Source organism: Mirounga angustirostris, unplaced genomic scaffold (assembly GCF_029215605.1).
Source record: "Mirounga angustirostris isolate CCGP_5_RB_7025 unplaced genomic scaffold, mMirAng1.0.hap1 SCAF_15, whole genome shotgun sequence".
Classification (NCBI taxonomy): Eukaryota; Metazoa; Chordata; class Mammalia; order Carnivora; family Phocidae; genus Mirounga; species Mirounga angustirostris.
In genome coordinates this window covers 42,173,376-42,194,065 of record NW_026991723.1, presented here as the reverse complement: position 1 = coordinate 42,194,065, position 20,690 = coordinate 42,173,376, and the positions used below count along the sequence as shown (strand labels likewise).

General features: G+C 38.4%; 1 protein-coding gene across 24 annotated transcripts in view; it reads left to right on the top strand.

Moving 5' to 3' along the window:
• Positions 1–20,690, top strand: part of BNC2 (basonuclin zinc finger protein 2) — a 433,411-nt gene that overhangs the window by 396,280 nt on the left and 16,441 nt on the right. For 17 of the 24 annotated variants that reach the window (XM_045882449.3, XM_064579724.1, XM_064579719.1 and 14 more), the window contains 2 exons: positions 9,471–11,440; positions 11,875–11,940. In XM_045882449.3, coding sequence (XP_045738405.2) covers positions 9,471–11,440; positions 11,875–11,940 — 2,036 coding nt within the window. The remainder of the gene's footprint in view (positions 1–9,470; positions 11,441–11,874; positions 11,941–20,690) is intronic. The other 7 variants (XM_064579714.1, XM_064579713.1, XM_064579717.1 and 4 more) reach the window with 2 other exon arrangements.

Here is a 20,690-nt window from a genome sequence, read left to right as displayed (position 1 = left end):
TTGAACTGATCATTGGATTGACTAGGAGTAAAAATTAATCCAGAAAAATGAGTACCTCTAATTATGTCACTGATAAGTAGTCCCAGACAGAAGCATCAAGAGAAGCATCTAGAATATATATATATATTCTAAAAAAATAATTTGTACACAAGTTGGTTAAAAGGAAAAATATTAGCCTAGAGTTTAAAATAATTTTAATTAAAATTATTTATGTGTCCAGATTCTCAGCATAGATAGTCGAGTGATGGAATTTGAGAGCCAAATAACGGAATTTTGGTGTAGCAAGGCTTAGAAAGTTTGGTAAGACTTACTTATACAGGAGATTGCTGAAGCTGAGTATTGGTGATCTGACAGCCAACACAGCTGGTCATTAGCAAAACCATCATTAGCAAAACCAAGACTAGAATTCAGGTGTTACTCACTTACATTCTTTATTTCCCTCTAAGGATGACTATGTATAAGTTATGTTAAATGAATCAAAAATCTGAAACTTTAAGATACAAATTCTGTTTTCGCCTACAGGTACAGAGTTAGATATTCTCTTATGTTAAGGACTCACGCACGGGTAGTTTTATGTTGGGGTTTGGTATGCTAAGAATATCAGCTGGGTTTAAGATTTTCTATTTTGAAACTTAAATGATTCCTAAGATACTATTATTAAACATTAAAATATATCATGTCTTTAGAAGTTTCTCAAGTTTGATTTACAATGGAGCTAGGTAATTTGAAAAATACTTTTGAATCTTGGAAGTGCAATTCTAGACATTACAGAAAGTAATTTACTCCTCTGAATTTTGTTTTATATGGCAAAGCAAGGCACCTGCTTTATTTATTTGCAAACAAATGCCCATAGAGGAAATGCGTATGGCTTGTTTTAAGCTAGACAAGCTAAAATTCCTGGGTACAAAGAAGAAATCCTGACAGGCCTTTAATAGAGCTTAACTGAAGCTTCTATGATTAAATGTGTTGTAACCCTGGAGTGATCTATCATAATCACAGTTTTTAAAGTAAAAACGCTGTACAGACTGTTACTAAGGGGAAAAAAGTGATAGTCTCCTATGAATTATATATTCTTATCTGGTCCATAATGAAGAACACTCTATAGTGAAATGAATTTTTTATCAAAAGTCAAACAATATGTTTTAAAAATTGTAAGAACCATTTGAAACTAGTGCCCTGGCGTTTTGATAATGTTATTTTGGTTAGAGAGGTGATCGGTTTGGGAGGATGTATTGTTCAATTTTTCAATAATTTTTTTCTCTTAAAAGATATCTTTTTTGGTGAAAAGTATTTTCAAATGTGGATCAGAGAAGGGGTAGAGATTGATATATTGAAAAATGTCAACACCAGTACCTAAAATTACAGAAAATTACCATGTTGCTTTTTTCTTCTGCTACCAGCTCCAATCAAGGGCCATGCTCATCAAACTTCCAGTTCCATCCAAGGGGAAGCATCCCTTGACTTTGTCCTTTTTTTGCAATTAATTCAATATGCCTTACCTCACTATACCACCATTTTCCATAATCAAGCATTTTGAATGTTATAATACTGATTTATAATAACGTTCATGTACACTAAGAGTAAGCCAAGAATGGTAGTCATGTCTCTATCTACATATGCATATTTCAGTACATGCAAACTTGTGTGATAAGTAACTCTTTTAAAGCCAATCCCTATGTGCAAGCAGTATTTATGGAGAGGAGACTTCAGTGTTAACATGTCTGCTAACAAGGACTAATAAGGTTTTCCTTTTGCCAGAAAATTCTGTGATGCAAAGTTTTCTGAGAGCTCTAGCATTCTAACCAATGGTGGATATTCCTGTAGCATTCATTTCTCCTTGGGAAGAAAAAGGAAGAATCAGAAAGATATTTCAAGTCAAGGTTTTTATAATCTGGACATACTGAATTGATCACCAGCTTCTGTAATCACAGCAAGCCAAAATATACCCAGCGCTCATGTTTGCATGTTCATTTCATGACAGTGATGGTCTTGTGTTGATGAGGAAAGCATATTTGTTTTCCAAAGGGGAAGTTCATGTGGATAAACGTTAACAAATAAAGTACAGTCTTGATTATTATTAGTTGGAAGTTTTTCTTTTCTATGCCACACCCTGTTGATTCTTTCTCATGGGACACCTCTGTCCTAGAGAGGAGCAGAGGAAGCAAGGATATGACTGGTCAGCTTTATATTTTGAAGGTAAAGTGATGCTCTTGAGAAATTCTGTAAAATACATATTTCCAAATCATAGAAATTGAGTAGGGTTTTCATTACCCAAAACAAATGTTGATTTTTTTTTTAATCAGGTCTAATTTGAACCATTTGGTGCAATCATGGTATAAACGAGTATGTTTCATTCTGCCTACAGATATTAGAGTTGTTTCAGCTGGCCTAGAAACATTAGCCTAAAATAGTGGAAAAGCACAATCACATAAAAGAGCTCTGTGTGAATAAAGCATGGTATAATTTTGTTTACTTACACAACCAAACTGCTCCAGTATATATTTTATATGCTAGTGGTGCATCTTTTTCAGTCAGTGCCCTCCAAGAAATATCTGTTTAAATGTAAATTTGCTAAAACAAATAAGCATGCCAAGTTCTTTTCCCACATAATTTCAAGTGTTTCTCAGAAATTATCACAACATTGCTTAAAAAATTTCCCTAAGTACTTCCCAGAATCTATTACTTTCGATAATTTTTTTCTTTTACCATTTTGTTCCTCTCTCCTTCTTGCCTGCTTACATACACACACACATGCGGGCACATAGACACACGAAACTTTGACCCATGCACACTTAGGATTGCCAAGTCATATAAATTACAGAGACAGATAAAATTTAACAAAAAGGGGGGCAGGGAATTGGCCGTGATGTAAGTGGAGAGCACCCAGACCAGTTAAACTTTTTGGCTGAAGAGACAAGTTTTAACAGTGGCTTGACTTGAGAAAGTTTAAACAGAAATATTTGCATGTTACATACGGACCCATCTGAGTTCTAAAACAGGTAACTAGTGGGAGAATGGGACAAAAGAGGACTGAAAGTTTTATGACTTCTATAATTTTTTCTTGAACCACACATAATATTCAAAGGCTTCCCTTCCACAGAGTATCTCCCTCAAACTCCTGCTACTTCCAGTCCTCAGAGCCCGCCCTCTGCACCCACGAGTGGTACCCATGATCTCTCCATTTGCAGACCCCATCTGTTAAGTTGATGGAATGCCCCTGTTCATATCATCTGAGATAATGGCCTGAGCCCATCGCTTGCTCCTGAGGTGACCTAGCAGTTAGATGATATATTTCCTAATTTCTGGGTCACATCCTGACACATGTGCACCTAACCAAGCATCCAGCACAAAGTCAGATAGAGGCAAGATAAGGTGAATTAGCTGACAGTTCCTCATCAACACCATCCAAAGTGTTCGTGAAGGTGCATGTGCATAGTACATGTCTGCCGCATGTCAGTATTCGCTGTGTAGAGAAGCAGTCTCTGGTTTTTATGACTACACACCCTGTTAGTAAAAATGTATGAGCTTATACCCTAATATATGTAAAGCTGTTTCTAAATTAGTAACATATTACTGTAAAGCCACATATAAAATACTAGCAAAAAATCGTCTTTTTGGTAAAAAAAAAAAAAAGGAAAAGGAAAAAGGAAATTTTTATGTTTACTCCCCATGTCACAGTGGATTATGGTACATACCCTACTGATGGGAGAGACGTGTGTGTTTGTTATTCTGGTCACAAAACAATACAGGAAACAAGAAGTAAGATGGTCTATAAATAGGAAATTTATGAATGTTGAATTCTGAGTGTGACTTCATGCAATTTGCATGATTTAATGTTTTAAGTCAACTTCATTGAGGTATATTTTTGCGTACAATGAAATGTACCAATTTTAAGTGTATATATTCATGTAAACATAGATAGAGTCATGATATAGAACATTTCCATCACCTCAGAAAGTTCCCCAGTGTTCTTTGCAGTCAGCCCTTCTCCCCTACCCTCACCCCCTGGCATCCACTGATCTTCCTTCTGTGTCTATAGTCTTACCTTTCCCAGAATTTCCATGATTGGAATGGTAAGAGGTAGTCTTTTGAGTCTGATTTCTTTCATTTTTAACATTAATGCTTTTGAGAGTCCTCCATGTTTTTTTTACTGTGGATCACTAGTTTATTCTTTTTAAGTGTTCAGTGGTATTCTATCACATAGCTCTCCCATTCTTTGTTTACCCTTAAGACTTACACATCTAGAAAACCAGGTAAAATTTATGATTCATAGCATTGTCTCATCAATTTTTAACTCTACAATTACTGTTAAGTTTTACCTGATAGAGTACCAAGCTACATAGTCTTGAAATTTGGTAATTCTCTACCTTCTACCCAGCCCTGTTCTTCTTGCCTTGATACATGAATTAATCCTGAAGGATAAAAAATAGAAAATTCCAATGGGAAACTGGTCATGAAAATAAGTTGCCAATATGGTTATGTTGGAATAATTTCTTAAGATAGCACACTTCAAATCTAGACATGAAATCAAAAATTGTATCTCATAAACCTCTGATTTTGTTCTAATTGGTCAGCATTCTCTATAGCTCAGTATCATTTAATTAAAAGATTTAAAATTATATCAAACAGGAAATATTTTTAGCTAATCATTTTAGGATTTTTAAAAATATATGCCTTAATATGACTGACAAGAAGTTCATGTAATAAGAATAGAAAATTAAACTGTTCTCCGCCTTTTTTAGAGTTAAAAGCTATTTGCTTATTTCTTAATAATTTGAATAATGCTAGAGCAAATAAGTCCTAGATCTCTGCTGTGTTCACTGTTCCTCCCTCATTCACATGTGTGGACAGAAAGAAAGACATTGTTTTCCCTCCGTACTGTAGCATGGTTGTAGCCTGCCATGAACACAGATGGGTTTCTTCTTGGACTGAGGAGTCTGTGGGCTTGAGGTCACCTGACAATCTAATTATCCCGAAGTGTCTTATCTGGTCTCTCTTCCATCTCTTTACATCCTTCCCTTCTCTACTGTCCCTTTCCCTTAAGAAAAACCAACCAACCTTACTTTGATCTTAAAACTATGGGTCATATACTATATTTTAACATGAAGAAAGGGCTTAAATAAAACCACTGAAACCATGACAGTTGATTCTACTACAAAAAAGATTTTTAAAAAGGCACTCTGCAGAGCCATACAGAACCAGGTGCCAGATTTGAGTGATAATCACCAGTTCCAGCAAAATAATAAAAGGAAATCTTTTCATTTAAAATACTTACGTGTAAATATTTTAAGTGTTTTATACTTTTTCTGAACCCAGTGAAACTGGTTTATAAGTTAGGATTATTTGGTCTTACTCATCTTTTAATTAATAGCATAGCTGGTTATTTCACAAGAAATCAATACATATAATAATACCTTACATTTCACTTAACAAGGTAAATCTTATCCTCATTTTGTAAATAACAATTCCCAATGTAAAGGTTTAAAGGTAACTGAACTCTGGTTACAAATGGGAAAGCCTTAAGGAACTGACTCACAGACTACAAAATGGAATGAGAAGGACAAGAGTCCAGTTACACAATCTGCTGTGGTTTATTATTCGTGCACAAGACCCATGTCCCATTATGGGTTGGTCAACAGTCAGGACATTCATACTGGTCTACCAGACTGAATTTTTGTTTTATTAATGTTTATTCTGTGATAATGCCTAACTTTTTTTATGGCTCTTATTCACTCTGGTAAAGTTTATTTGACATGGCACAGGGGCCAAGCTTTTAGATCTGTACTTCTCAAATTATCTGTTAGGAAGGACCAGTTACTCCCTCCCCATCTCCCCCTTAAGTTTTAAGCCAATACTTAAATAAAATAAAAAGAAATTAATAAAAAAGAAATCATCACACTTTTCATTGTTTCAGCAGTTGTCACATTGTCTTAAAGTCTTCTAAATGATTACTCTCAATTATTTGCAGACTGGTTAAAAAAAAAAAAAATTGACACCAGTCTTTTTTGAATAGCATATAGACCACTCAGAAATTCTTGCTTTAACACAGGAGTCCCAAGCCACTGTTTTGAGAATCACTGCACCAGAGCATGCTTATCTCTGTCACTCAGATCTTCAGGAAAAAAGAACGCGGGCCTTCCTTTTTCCCTTTTGGTGACTTCCAAATCCCATTCAACCAGTTTATCCAAGGATGTGCTAAAACCGATAGCCATTCTAGCATTGAGCTTGCAGACCCATGATGTTATATAAGAAAGTCAACTTGTTTCTTTCTGCAGTTGCTCTCTTTATGAGCATGATGATAGTAGATACCCTTGATCAAACATGAAAGGTGGCTTCTTTGGAAAGAACTTCTGTGACACTTCATATTGCCTGGATGCCCAGTTTGAGTGGGTAATGTGGGTGTTTGTCCTGTTCCCAAGCACATTTGTTTGCAAAGATGTGATGTTGTCCTTCTATGTAACTGTAAATCGCCGTTTCCATTTACCACTATAAATGGAGCTTCTCTTTTATGATTCAGGCTACCAGCAAAGTTCTAAATCTTGCTTACCTGGACCTCTTCCACCAGAAGTAAATGGTTTAACCTAACAGTTCCATTTTAGTGGAGACAGCTACTCAGGACTAAAAGAGGTCTGAAAGGCAGTGGTTTTAGAAAGAGCGGCAGGCGTTGTGGCGGGCCAGGAGAAAAGAGAAACCATATGGGACTGCTGTGTTCTGCTGGGGGAGACAAGATAGGAGGGTGATGGAAAGGAGATGCCTCAGGTGGGTTTGATCAGTTGCTATGGTTTCTAAGGGTTGTTTTAATACCAGAGGCCACCAGCTGTGTAAGTACATTATCGACATACGGACTTAGGTGCCGGCTACCTGGGAAGGAATGACTGCGTGCTGCTCAGGTCGCATTGCAGCCTGAGAAACGATCCACAGTAAAAGCTTCCATAGAAGTACAATTAAGAGAATGGATTTGATGGTAAAAGAAAAATGGTGTAGAGGAGGACATTACAGCGCTCCAGAGACCAGCCCTGTGCAGAAGTCCTATTCCTTATTGTCACAGACTCAGTGTGCCCACCTGGGAAAAGACATTATGGACAGCAGTCATTATACCCCATGAACTTAGAGTCAGAATTTCTGGATTCGAGTCCGAGACCCCAAGTTAGCATCTTGGCAACCTCAACCAGCCATCCCCCTTTCCTTCACCCTTGGCCCCTCATCTGTTACACATTTGCTGAGCTCTGGAAGCTATTATGGGGTTCAAATGAGATAATCTATACAAAATCACAATTTATTTCTCTATTTACCTACAACACCCAACACTCCCCCTTGCTTTGCCCTATTCCAGAAAAAGCATGTAAGGGAGACTGATTGAGTGATACTTTTTAAAAACTGGCTGTTGCAGGATTCCAGCATCACCCAGAGTCACCATATATACATATCTTTATATAAGTATTCTGAGCAGATAGCTGCATGAGGATATTTGATCTGAAGGCTCATGTTATCTACAAGATGAAAGAGGGAAAATTTTTGTAGGAATGGACACCCACATGCACATACCACACGTATACTTTACGTAAAATGATAGAATGCTGGAGTGAGTCTTACCAGGAATGGCACATAACTATTAGAGCTTCTTTTTTGTAAGGTAATTTAAATAAATGATAAGTATCTCCTTACAATCAAACTAGTTGTCTTGGTTCAGACCATACAGTTGTGGTCCAGAGAGAATTTGATATCACAAAGCTGAATAGAAAAGTCTATGAGACAGAATTTTCCATTGCAAAAATAGTATAGTTCCCTTTATCCTGCTTCCCCTAATGACACATTCTATGTAAACACAGCACAGTTGATGAAACTAAGAAATTAAGGTCGGTACCATACTATTCACTATTCTAGAGACTTTATTCAAATTTTGCCAGTTTTCCCATTAAAGGGTCTTTTTCTGGTCTGGTATCTGTAGAATCTCACATTACATTTATTTGTCCTATTTTCTTGGTCCCCTCCAATCTGTAACCATTCTCTGGTCCTTTTTTAAAAATCTTTACTGACGTTTACACTTTGAAGAGTACTAGCCACTGTTTTGTAGAATGTTCTTCAGTTTTGGTTTATCTAATGTTTTCTCATGATTTAGATTGCAGTTATACATACTTTGGCAAGAAAAGGATGACGTGCCTTTCTCAGTATATATCAGGAGATACATGATGATGCTTAACACTGGTGATGTTGACTTTGGTTACTTGGTTAAGGTGGTGTCTGCTAGGTTTCTCCGTTGTAACGTTACGGTTCTTCTCTTTGTAATGAATAAGTGTCTAATTTTGTTTTTTTTAAGAAGGTTTTATGCTTTCTTAAATTGATAGGCAGGTTGGGGCAAGTATTATTCACAGAGGTTGCAAAAGTTCCCATCCTGGTTAGGAAGAAGCTGTGCTCTAGAAAATGATGGAGTCATTATTTAAGCATTTGAATACATTTCTCTCAGCTCAAGCTGAAATGGATTGCCTGACATTACAGTGCAGGATTTTTAAGTCCTACCTCCAGGCAAATCTCATAGTTACTAGCAAAAATGAAAGTGTGAAATGCTTTTTAATGTATATTTAACAACACATAGTCTGGTGATTACTGATGTGTATTCTCTGTGGACTCCCTTTGCTATCAGAGGAGGATGTTAAGAGACAACATTTTTACACATTTATTCTAGCTAAATCCATCACATGTTTACTTTCTAAATATCTATAACTGTCACTTATAACAAGATCATAAAAAGTCAAATACTTAAAGTCTAACTCAAACTTTGAATCCTAGGATTACAGTCAATTTTCAGGAAAAGTACAATCACTGTTTTTCCTTAACTCTACCTTATGAGATTGTCTGTTAGTAAATGACACTAAAATACAGGCGATAAAGAGAGAAGAATACAGTTTAGTAATGGGGGCACAGACAGCAAAGCTCCTTTCTTCATCGTTTTGATTCAGAAAGTTGTGTAATAGCTCCTATTTAAAGGAATTGAAGCCAGTATCGTGTCTGCTTGTGTCGAAGAGATAAATTTCACAAAATGTACTTAATCCCTTCCTATGGTGTCACTATTTAATACGGATTCAGGTACCATTTTTTGCATTTTTACTGGGTTGCACAGCAAGAGTTCACGTCTTATACTAATATGTGCTCAATAGTTGCATTCTATATAGACCATTGTTAAAATAGCAGTAGTGAAGGCATGTTAGATCACAGAGCCCCAGTGGCCTACATTTTGTTTGCTTTGACGTTAAACTAAAATCTGTTTCTCTAACTGTGACTCTAGTTACTGCAATTGCATGGCAGAAAAGTTTGCTTTGTGGGTTGACTTTTATGAATGGTGCTTGCGTGTTTTCGCAGTAGCTCTCAGTGGTTTCATGAGCAGGCAGAGCACCTTCAGTTGCATTGAATAATTTTGCACAGTCAATAAGTTTTTGTGTTTATGTTTGTTGTTTCTTTGATGTGGCCTCTAGGATGCTGCCGGCAAGGTACTGGACCGCTGGGCCATCATGTCTCGAGAAGAGGAAATCATCACTCTTCAGCAGTTTCTGCGGTTTGGAGAAACCAAGTCCATTGTGGAGCTGATGGCAATTCAGGAGAAAGAAGGGCAGGCCGTAGCTGTACCATCTTCAAAGACAGACTCAGACATAAGGACTTTCATTGAGAGCAATAATCGCACCCGGAGTCCCAGCCTTCTTGCTCATCTAGAGAACAGCAACCCTTCCAGCATTCATCACTTTGAAAACATCCCCAACAGCCTTGCATTTCTGCTTCCATTCCAGTACATAAACCCAGTCTCGGCCCCACTGCTAGGATTGCCTCCAAACGGGTTACTGTTAGAGCAACCGGGACTGAGGCTGCGGGAACCAAGCCTTTCAACCCAGAATGAATACAATGAGAGCAGTGAATCTGAAGTATCTCCCACACCTTACAAGAACGACCAGACACCCAATAGAAATGCCCTGACCAGCATTACTAATGTGGAGCCCAAAACCGAGCCAGCCTGCGTATCCCCCATTCAGAATTCTGCCCCAGTCAGTGATCTGACCAAAACTGAACACCCAAAAAGCTCATTTCGGATTCACCGGATGAGAAGGATGGGGTCAGCCTCCAGGAAAGGAAGAGTGTTCTGTAACGCATGTGGGAAGACATTCTATGACAAAGGTACTCTCAAAATTCATTATAATGCTGTTCACCTGAAGATCAAACACCGATGCACCATCGAAGGTTGCAACATGGTCTTTAGCTCCCTCCGAAGCCGGAATCGCCACAGCGCAAACCCTAATCCTCGCCTTCACATGCCCATGCTACGAAATAACCGAGACAAAGATTTAATTCGGGCCACATCAGGAGCTGCCACCCCTGTCATAGCAAGTACAAAATCAAATCTCACACTCACAAGTCCTGGCCGGCCCCCCATGGGTTTTACCACTCCCCCACTAGACCCCGTCTTACAGAATCCTCTGCCTAGCCAGCTGGTGTTTTCTGGACTAAAGACTGTACAGCCAGTTCCTCCATTTTATAGAAGTTTACTCACTCCGGGGGAAATGGTGAGTCCTCCAACCTCCCTCCCGACCAGTCCCATCATTCCAGCCAGTGGTACCATAGAGCAGCACCCCCCACCACCCTCTGAGCCCACAGCACCAATAGTGATGATGGCCACTCATGAGCCCAGTGCCGACCTGGCACCCAAGAAGAAGCCCAGGAAGTCCAGCATGCCTGTGAAGATTGAGAAGGAGATCATTGATACCGCTGATGAGTTCGATGATGAAGACGACGACCCCAACGATGGTGCAGCTGTGGTCAACGACATGAGCCATGACAATCATTGCCACTCCCAAGAGGAGATGAGTCCAGGCATGTCTGTGAAGGACTTTTCTAAACATAGCAGGACCCGGTGCATTTCAAGGACTGAAATCAGAAGGGCTGACAGCATGACTTCCGAGGACCAAGAACCTGAGCGGGACTATGAGAATGAGTCCGAGTCTTCAGAGCCCAAACTAGGTGAGGAGTCCATGGAAGGGGATGAGCACATTCACAGTGAAGTGAGCGAAAAAGTCCTGATGAGCAGTGAGAGGCCTGATGAGAACCACAGTGAGTCCTCTCACCAGGATGTCATCAAGGTGAAGGAAGAATTCACAGATCCCACATACGACATGTTTTACATGAGCCAGTATGGACTGTACAATGGGGGGGGGGCCAGCATGGCAGCCCTGCATGAAAGTTTTACATCGTCTCTGAATTATGGCAGCCCTCAAAAGTTCTCCCCAGAAGGCGACCTGTGTTCTAGCCCAGACCCCAAAATCTGTTACGTGTGCAAGAAGAGTTTCAAAAGCTCCTACAGTGTGAAGCTCCACTACAGGAATGTTCACTTAAAAGAGATGCATGTCTGCACGGTGGCTGGCTGCAACGCTGCCTTCCCCTCTCGCCGAAGCAGAGACAGGTCAGTAAATCTCCATTGGCTGCTCCTGCTGGGGGTGGAGGGTGCCAGTCATGCTGGACTTAGCATTAAAAAAAAATCCAACTTAGATGTTTTTGATGCACTGTAAAGATTGTCCACAGTAACCATGAGATAACCAAGCTGCCATGCTCATGAAGGATTGTTGTGGTTGGTGCTTGTTATGATTAAGCATGCAGAATCATATGCCATCTTACCCAGTAATGCACGCCATTTTTCTCTGTGCTCTGTGTATGTGTGTCTGTATGTTTTCCCATGCATCTAGGTGTGAATAAGTTAACTATGTACACAGTTCCCTGCTTCCTCATGAAGCTTCACTTAGAAGCCGCAGCTTCTGTTATATATATTTCTGCTTTGCCTTGTGGCTTTTTAATTAAATCAATATATTATCTTCATACACACATATTTATCCAATATAGAAACAGAAATTTACGGATGGAAAGAACCATAGGTCCAGGACATCGAGACAGCCTGCATCTCCGTAGGTATAACCAGAAATGTTATCATTCTTACATGAGTATTTAGTGTGTCCTTGAATTCTTTTAAGAGTCATGAAAATATCAGAAGAAAAGGGGACCAAAGTAATTATTTAATGTGGGGAAATGGTATGGGGGTATGGGTTTCTTTAACTTTACAGTGTCTTTGAGCATATCTCTAAAATACAGTCTGTCATGGGAATTATGCACAGAAGGGGAGGCATGCATATACTTTTAGGATCAGTTAGGATATACATGTCCAGCCTTGAGATGACATCAGACCTTAGCTATGTGGCTACAGCTCTGCAACAGTTGGGTTTAAACAGAAGCAGCTGGTCTTAAACCTCCAATGTTCTTTTTCAATCCTAAAGAAAATGTAATATAAATGGAATGTGTCAAGGTGGTCAGTGGTGGGTAACACAGTCATCCCACACTTAACGGAGATAAGCTTGCAAGCAGATCATTTACATAATACACCAGCCCAGCCCAGAGGCACACACCAGTTAATTCTTCCTCTCATGTCCGATGTGGCTTTTTGGTTTTACTCTGTCTTTTAAAAATATCTTTAGACAGAATTTCATTACGTGGTAAAAATCAATATAGTAGAAGAAACATAATTAACTAGGAAGTTTCCAAGTAGGCATCCCCCAAATTCTCACACTTATCAATTGGGTAGAATTCTTTGACAAAGTAACATGAAACAAAAGTACCACTCAAAAGTAGTGACCTGCTTCTATAATACTCAGTTTTGTCTTCATATTTAAAAGATAAATCTTTTTAAAAATAAAAGTTAAGGGAATATTTTCCATAGTACTGAAATGCAAGGGGCCCAATCCATTAAAAGCAAAATTCTGAGAAAAATAAGTGGCTCTCTTTACACAACTCAAAACATGCTTTGGAGAGAAATCGATATTCTTTAAGATTTCCCCTTCTGCACCCCTCTCCCCCACGCCCATTTACCTTGTTCTGTAAAAATCGTTTACAATCACAAAGTCTTTTTCAGTTCTGAGTTATCATTGACAGTACCAGAATACAGCAGATAAGATAGCTACAATTTGAATAATAAAATATAATACTATACACAACTTCCCACCCCCAAGTTTGTGAGTAATACTCGTTCTTTTATATTTGAAATAGTGCACTTGTGATAATGAGGTTAATGTGTTGGACTTTTTTTAACAAAAATAAAAGACTCATGAAAACCTGCATAAAATATTTATGGAAATGGAGTGTTTGAAGAGAAGCCAAAATTTAAGCTTATTTGCATGAATTCCTATCACAGTTTTAGTTGGTTTGCTGAAAATACTGCAAGTCATTACACTGGCGTAAATGGCTCTGGAACCAAAAGGCTACAACGCCCGAAGCGTGGTGCTTTCATTTATGTCAAACCACTAGAAAACACAAGCAGTTGTATTTTTATGTCCTAATGCATAAGGAGGTGCTGTTGAAAGGGTGGTTTGTCTAAGGAAAAACATTTATTAATAACAGGAGAATATTTCAATCTCCATTTTTATTCTAAGGATTAGGAGCTTGGCGGATGACTAGCCATATGGAAATTTAGAAGTGTCTAGGCTAACTGGAATATTCTGGGGAAGCAGAGTACAGATATTCTGCCATGTGCGTTCAGTCACACAGAAGACTGCAAACCTCAGAAGACAGGTGATAGGTTTCATCTGGGTGAAATCTCACATCACAGTTAATCTTTATAATTCTGGAGTTGTGTAACACATGGTAAATGAAGAAAAGCAAATTGAAAAAAAAAAAAATACCGTGCAAAGAAAGTTTTTTGATTCTCACTTGAGGTTTTGCTTTTCAAGAATACTCACATTTTTTGATCCCAAGTTAAAAACTTCTCAAAAACGATGATACTTTAATTTTGACATTTTTTTCCTTAAAAAAAGTGTTCATCCTTGTTGAGTCTAGGGCTCGAATTAACATGTTGCAAGCATAGCTACCACCACGTAACCAGAAACAGTGATGCCCCTGGGGTCCCTACCTCTTCTTGCATCTCCGCAGAGTGAACTCAAACATAACCATACACCCATCTCGGCCAGTTCTTGTCACTTCTTCCACTAATGGTGACTTGTCACTTAATTTCCTGTGTCACAGAGCCTCTTGGACCACATCTCTGATCTACCGCTTAGACTTACCTTCCCCTTTTCTCTTCGCTTTTGATGTATTATTCACGAGAACCCCAGGAATTTGGGGTCCCTGCTTTTTCCTTCTTCAATTCACAAGGAAGCCAAGACAAATTTTCTTACCTTTCTCTGAGCCAACAGACCTTCCCAAACAGAAACCCTTCTTTGCCTTTAATCCTGCTGTCCTCAGGCCTATTTCTTTCCTTTCCCCAGAGTCTTGATTCATCCATCCTTGACTCCACAATGTCTTCCTTGTGCAAATAAAGCATTAGAGGGGATTTTGAGTGGGGGCTGAAGTGTGCAAGGCTACAGGATGTGTAGTGATAAAACTAACAGAACAACCCTCTTCTTCTGTTTATAAAAGCAGTCTTCTTAACTTTGGTCTTAGAACACCTTACAGGAGTGATACCCAGATCTTCTTGGGCTTTTTCCAAAATGGCTGTACACGAGGGAATTGGCATTTTTGGTCTCCAAATAGACATTTAGTTAGTAAAATATAAGTAGAAAGATGTTAAATGCTGTGTTTTACATTTGGCAGTTAAAGATTTCCAGGTCTTTGCTTATGGTCTTTCTAGATTTTATAAGATCACGTTGAAGGCTTTTAGAAAAGCAAGAATGTTCTTTGTCTAAAGTCATACGAAGGAAGAAGTGGTGGTGGCGGGAACGTGCATGGTTTGTTAGGGCTGAAGATTCTAAGCACAGTGTCGAAGGTGTCCTTTTTTTATACAGTTGTGACTGAGTGTGAGTATAATAAATTCAAAAGCAAAGAGGACCATTCCACCCTAATGACAGAGAACGGTATGCACAAAGATCAATTCATCCAGTCACTAGGTGGCTGTTGGAATAATTTTTATTCTGAGTTATAGAAGTGAAATGTAAATTATTTTATCTTTGAAGAACTATGGCATGATAAGGTGATTACTAAAGTGTTTAAGTATAAACTGATAATGTGGTATGGTGTTAGACCTGACACTCCCCTAAACACCCTTCCTTCCTTCTTGTTTATCCCTTGACTTTTCTGCTACTAAGATACTGTTCGTTCAAGGATCAGGAAGCTGACCCTCCGTTTTGAAGTATGCACATGAAAAACTCCCAGGAAAAAAGAAATTATAACTGGCTTAGAACCTGGTCTTCATAAAGGGGCTTTTCTTGGAGACATGTCATAGAATTAGCTGGGCCTAGTTTACCTTAGGTCATTTCTCATCATGTGTCTTGAATTTTGATCCCTGGCCTGAGTGGCCGTGGATCACCTGTGTATAAGGGAAGCCCATTCATTTATAAGTTACATTTGGTTTTTATTAACAACAACAACAAATAAATGCCCTCCGGTCCTCTTCCCTAGAATTTCTTATCATTTGCTAATACCTTAAAAATCTATATCTTTTAGTGATTTGCAATTTTAAAACTCCCTCAATTAAAATGAAGACTTTGCACACAGAAACAAGGTGATCTGCATAGAAAGAACTATGTATCCCTTTGTTTTACATCTAACATGATCTTTACCATCTTTGTTCCTCCCTTCTGAGAATAGTGGCCGCTGATTGCCAAAGTTTGTCTTAAATTTTATTAGAAAGGTAAGCATGTATGTTTAATCTTCAGGGTGTAGGAAAGATGATTCAGCCCCATGAATACATTTAAAAACAAAATAATATTTGTTTAGGGTGATTTATAAATAAATATGAGGCAACCATTGGTGCCAAGTGTGAACCTTCTCTTTGATTGCTAGTTAAATCAGTCCAGATTTAAACATGTAAACTTCTTGATTCGTATGGAAGAAGACATCTGTATTTGGTTTATTAAAACCTGCTGATGTCTCCAGAACTAAATTTGTTCCTATATAGGCCTCTGGGTAGCTGCAGCTAAAAAAGCAGAGATGTGTAGTTTTTGCCCATCTGATTACCTGGCTTCCAGCCCTGTACAGGTATGCAGGAATAAATTAACATGAGCTACCTCTGATGAACCACTGCATACATTAACAACAGAGGTGAAGATGCAAAAGCATGCTACCTACTTCCTGTTATCATCTGCTCAGCGGCAATATCCATTTTTTCCATCGTTCTCTATGTTTGGAAACTTAGAACTTTTCTAAAGAGAGATTTTCAATAAATGCACATGATTTCACTACCTTCAAGAAATGAGCCTCTTAGCACCAGTTCGAGATACTATTAGTATATTTGCCTTCGTAGAATTAGCTGTCAAATACAGGGTGTTAATTCTCTTCAAGTATAAGAAGAGAACCTTTTAAGGCATTTCATTTTCTATATGTTTGCCAATCAAACTGAAACTCTCCTTTTCCAAAAATCTTTTATAAAGTGAAGTTGTGCAGGTCCTCTGACAAATGTTAAGGAAGAGACTTGCCCTCCTTTACTCTATCTGGTTTCACAATAGAAGCCAGCAGATCAGTAAGTCTTTGTACTGATCTCCATTACTTTCCATCAAAGGCAAACAAACAAAATAAATCCCCCTTCTGAGTAATTGCTAGTTGTGTCCTCCTCAAGTGAAACTTTGGTAGTAAGATAAACTTCGGTGTCATTCCTGTCTCTGGGGTTCTTTTTATATACTGGGAGAAGAGCAATGAGCAAAACGGTCTCCTTGTATCATGGGGAGAGACTCTGACAAGCCTAAAGTGAGCCTCGGATCTTCCTAATGATCTCCTGCTGGCCCAGCTGGATGTAAGACAAGCTCATTTAAGCCTCTGCTGACCTTTCACTCCTCCACTCCAAGAACTACACCAGTCACTTCCACCGTCTTCCAGACTGAGTACCAAATAGACAACACAGCTTAATGGTGGATGAATGACAAAGAGATGCATACACATTTCTATTGATGAGAGTTACATTACATCTCTTATTGATACAAAACTTCGATTGCACAAACATGCTTCCTACACACTCCTTATTCTTACCTTCCCTTGAAAGGAACAGGCTATTACTCTTGCCAGCATGATCTTGAAAATTCAGGCAAAAATTGCACTTCGAACAGAATGCACATACTGAGTGCACAGGCAGTATTTTTCACGAGGGCAACATTTTGAAGGAGTCATCTTCCTGATTTCCACCTCTCTGGGGTCTGCCACCATCTACCTGACACCTTGGTAGACTTTATCAGCCATGACTATTCTTCTACATAAATATTCAAGATACTTGTTTCTGTAGATAATCTTTTCTTTTTAAAAAATGTAGGCCATTCGCACTGAAAGTGGGTTGTAAGACTGCACACATACATTAGCAGTCGATTATATCAGTACTGTCGAGAGTGGTTCTCTCTTAGGTGAAAGGCTTCTTACCAGCTCTCTCTCGCTGTGAGTGATCATTTGTTGTTGTGCTAAGAGGAAGGGAGACTTTCCTGTTTCTGTTGAAATTTCTTAGTGAAGGTCGGGCTAGAAAGCATTTCTTTTTCTTTTTTTTTAAAGCCTCAAATAATTTAATGTTTTTGCTTTAAGACTCCCACAAGCTTCAAATAAATGAATGTGGCAGAATATGAAAGTTTACACTTGCCAAAAAATTATAATGTCAGAAAAAAGGGATTTAGTAACTTCGATTCTTGAGTGCCAAGGTGTGTGTGTGTGTGTGTGTGTGTGCGCACGCATGTGTGAGAAAGAAGCGGGCTGTGAAACAAGAGCAAAGAATACTTTGTAGGAAAGGACAGTTTTTCTTCAGTTACTTAACATAAAATTACACTTTTAAAAAGTACCTAGATTTTATGTCCCAGTGCAAGCTGCTTGAATTAAAACAGGGGTTGTAAATTCCTGGTAAAAAGCTGTTATGCCTGAAGTGTTAGTGATCTTAACTCTAGTACTTTATGGAGTTTATTACTTCTTTTATTAACTAGGGGGAAAAATGTTACCCACTTCTAGTTCAATTCTTTTTCTTGCTTGCTCTAATTATTTTGACTTTACCTTGGAAAAAAAAAAAAGCCAAGTGTTTCTAGCTGAACGTATATAAGTGATGCTTCAGTTTCGCTAGAGCATGTATCAATCTGAATTATTACCAGCTATTCAAAAAATATGCTAACGTCCTGATCTAAATGCATCCACATAATGTATATGTGTGTTTATACACAAACATCCACATAAATAAGAATATCAAAAGACAGATCATCCTTCATTGCCAGAACAGACATCTTCATCTTGGAAAGTAACGTATGAAGTTACTTTACCACATTGGTGGGAAATAACCAGATTTTGTAAGTAAAAGACAAATTTGGACAATGAGCACAACAGACGTTCAGAAGGAAACCTCTTCGGTCTGACGGCCAGTGAGGGGGGCCGCTCTGGCTCTGCTGTCTTTTTAGCCCCTCTGTCACTGAGGGGGCACTGGTGGGTCAGTTCGCTCACTAGTAATTGTGTTTTACAGACTTCTGAAGCAATTGACTCAGTCAGTCCCAATTCAATAAAAGTGGAGAGCAAGAGAGAGAGCACTTTTGTTCTATTTTTTACTTGAAATCATTTCATTCAGCAGTCTGTCTTTTTTATTACCAGGACTTGACATTAGCACTCCAAGCTGTATTAGCATCCATTTCAGCAGTTCAGTAATGGTATTAAAAAAACACTTAACTTCAACGGTGAATGGTTGTATGACAGTACCATAAAAAACCCACATTAAAAAAAAAAAAACTCATGTATTTGTCCCAGCAGATTATTTTTCACTTGTTTAACCACTTCAAATCTGTGTTCTCATGACGGGTGTTCACGAGGACCTCCTTGTTCTCAGAAGCAGCCAATGGCACTGCTCTGTTGATTAGGGAATTGGGGAAAGAAGATAGGAAAATCGGTAGGGAGAGGGTAGGTAAAAGATGCTGTTTACCCTGTAGTTAGATTACCTTCCATTCATCAGCAGAGATAGAATTGGCAACCTCAGAGCACCCAAGGTGAAATTCTTGGATCCTCATACATAGCTGGGATTTGATTTTGAACCCAACACTCTCCAAACTTGGGAGCAAAGCCTAACTACGTTGGCACTGCAGTGTGCTCATAAATGACTACATTAGATTCTAAATTTTGATTAAACATTCAGTCATTAATCAATGGTAGACATGAAGCAGTTGGCAAGGTCCAGAGCTGCAAAATGTTTAAGACATAAAACATTACGAAGTAATTAGAATATGCTCCTTCAAGAGAAGGATTGCCTTCAATAAAGAGGTAAATGATAGCATCCTGTTTATTGTGGACGTAGGCAGCCAGAGCAATATGATAAACTGCTGGAGATACACATATCAGTAATCATCCACATTATTAGTGCCATTAATCATAATTCCAAAAATATGACAGCAGCAGCCAACTTTTTGACCAGTCTTGCTTCTGCCTGTTGGCCATTATAACTTTGCTAATAGACTGCAGAGCTCCTGTGCGTGGCAGTTTGCGTTGAGAATAGAAGGTTAATTATATTTGAGCTGCTGATTTTTTCTCTCCTTGGAAAAGGCTTAGCACTTTGACAATCCCAGGAGCTCACTGTTGTTAAACCAGTAAAAGTACTTTATTGAAATTTTCTTTGTTGGTCAGGAATGAGGAGATGTTTCAAATGAGATAGAAGCGCCAGGCTGGGATAGCCGCTAATGTTTCTGGCTCCAAAGTGATCCTTGGGCAGCGAGATGAACTCCGTGGTTTCTTTAGATCACTTTGTTCTCTCCTTTCCCACGAGATTAGTGGTAGTCTCGATATGTAGGACTAAGAAGTTGGGGGGGAATGGTTCATAATATTGAGAGAAATCACTACCTTTTTAATATAAAATTCTGCTTTCCCTATGCTCATGTGAATAAAAAGTAAAAATTATTTCACAAAAATAAAGTGTTTCTAAAAATTGAGATGTTTAGTAGCATAGATACATTGCTGGTGAGTTAACTGAAGTTTTCTTGGGTATGTTTGACATCATTTAACCAAAAACATAAATTAGATTTTGTACATTCTTTTTGTTCATGTATCTTAAGTAGTTTCATTTTTAATATAGAATTCCAGATAAGGCCATAGCTAAATCACAATACTGATGGTCTACAAAATTCTGTCCCTTCCCTTGGGGAACTCAGACATTCCTAATCTTATCTTTTTAAAAGATCTTAAATTAACCATGTTAATGATATAAAACATTTTGAATATTTAGTCTTAGAAAGTATTTCCTTTGAAAATGATCTCAGAAAGAAATAGAGGTTTCACGCTGTACATATTAAAAAACAATGCTAATTTTTTAAACGGCAGAAATTTTTCAAGAGGAAAATGCATTCCTATTATTTTAGACATAGGTCTTCTAAGCTCTTTATTAAAGTCAGACCGTAACACAAGGGTTGGAAGATTTGAGGGTTAGTTCATCCAGGGTAAAAATATATATATTTAAAACTCAAAATTAGAGCTCAGATTCGTTTCATTCCTTAAAAGATGCCAGTGTTTATGGCCTTTTTCTTACCCACCAATAGTAGTAAACTGAGCACCAGATGAGCGGCCTGATTGAGAAAATCTCCAAATGCTGTGAAAACATAACCCTCTTCACGGCGTAGCACTCCTCTCAGGTTACAAAGCAACAGGTACCTACTGAATTCAGTCAGCACCCTGGAGAAGCCTTGATGTGTCAGATGCAACTCAAAAGTAAAATGGTTCGGGAGCAGGGCTGTTGGATATCAATCCCACACTTA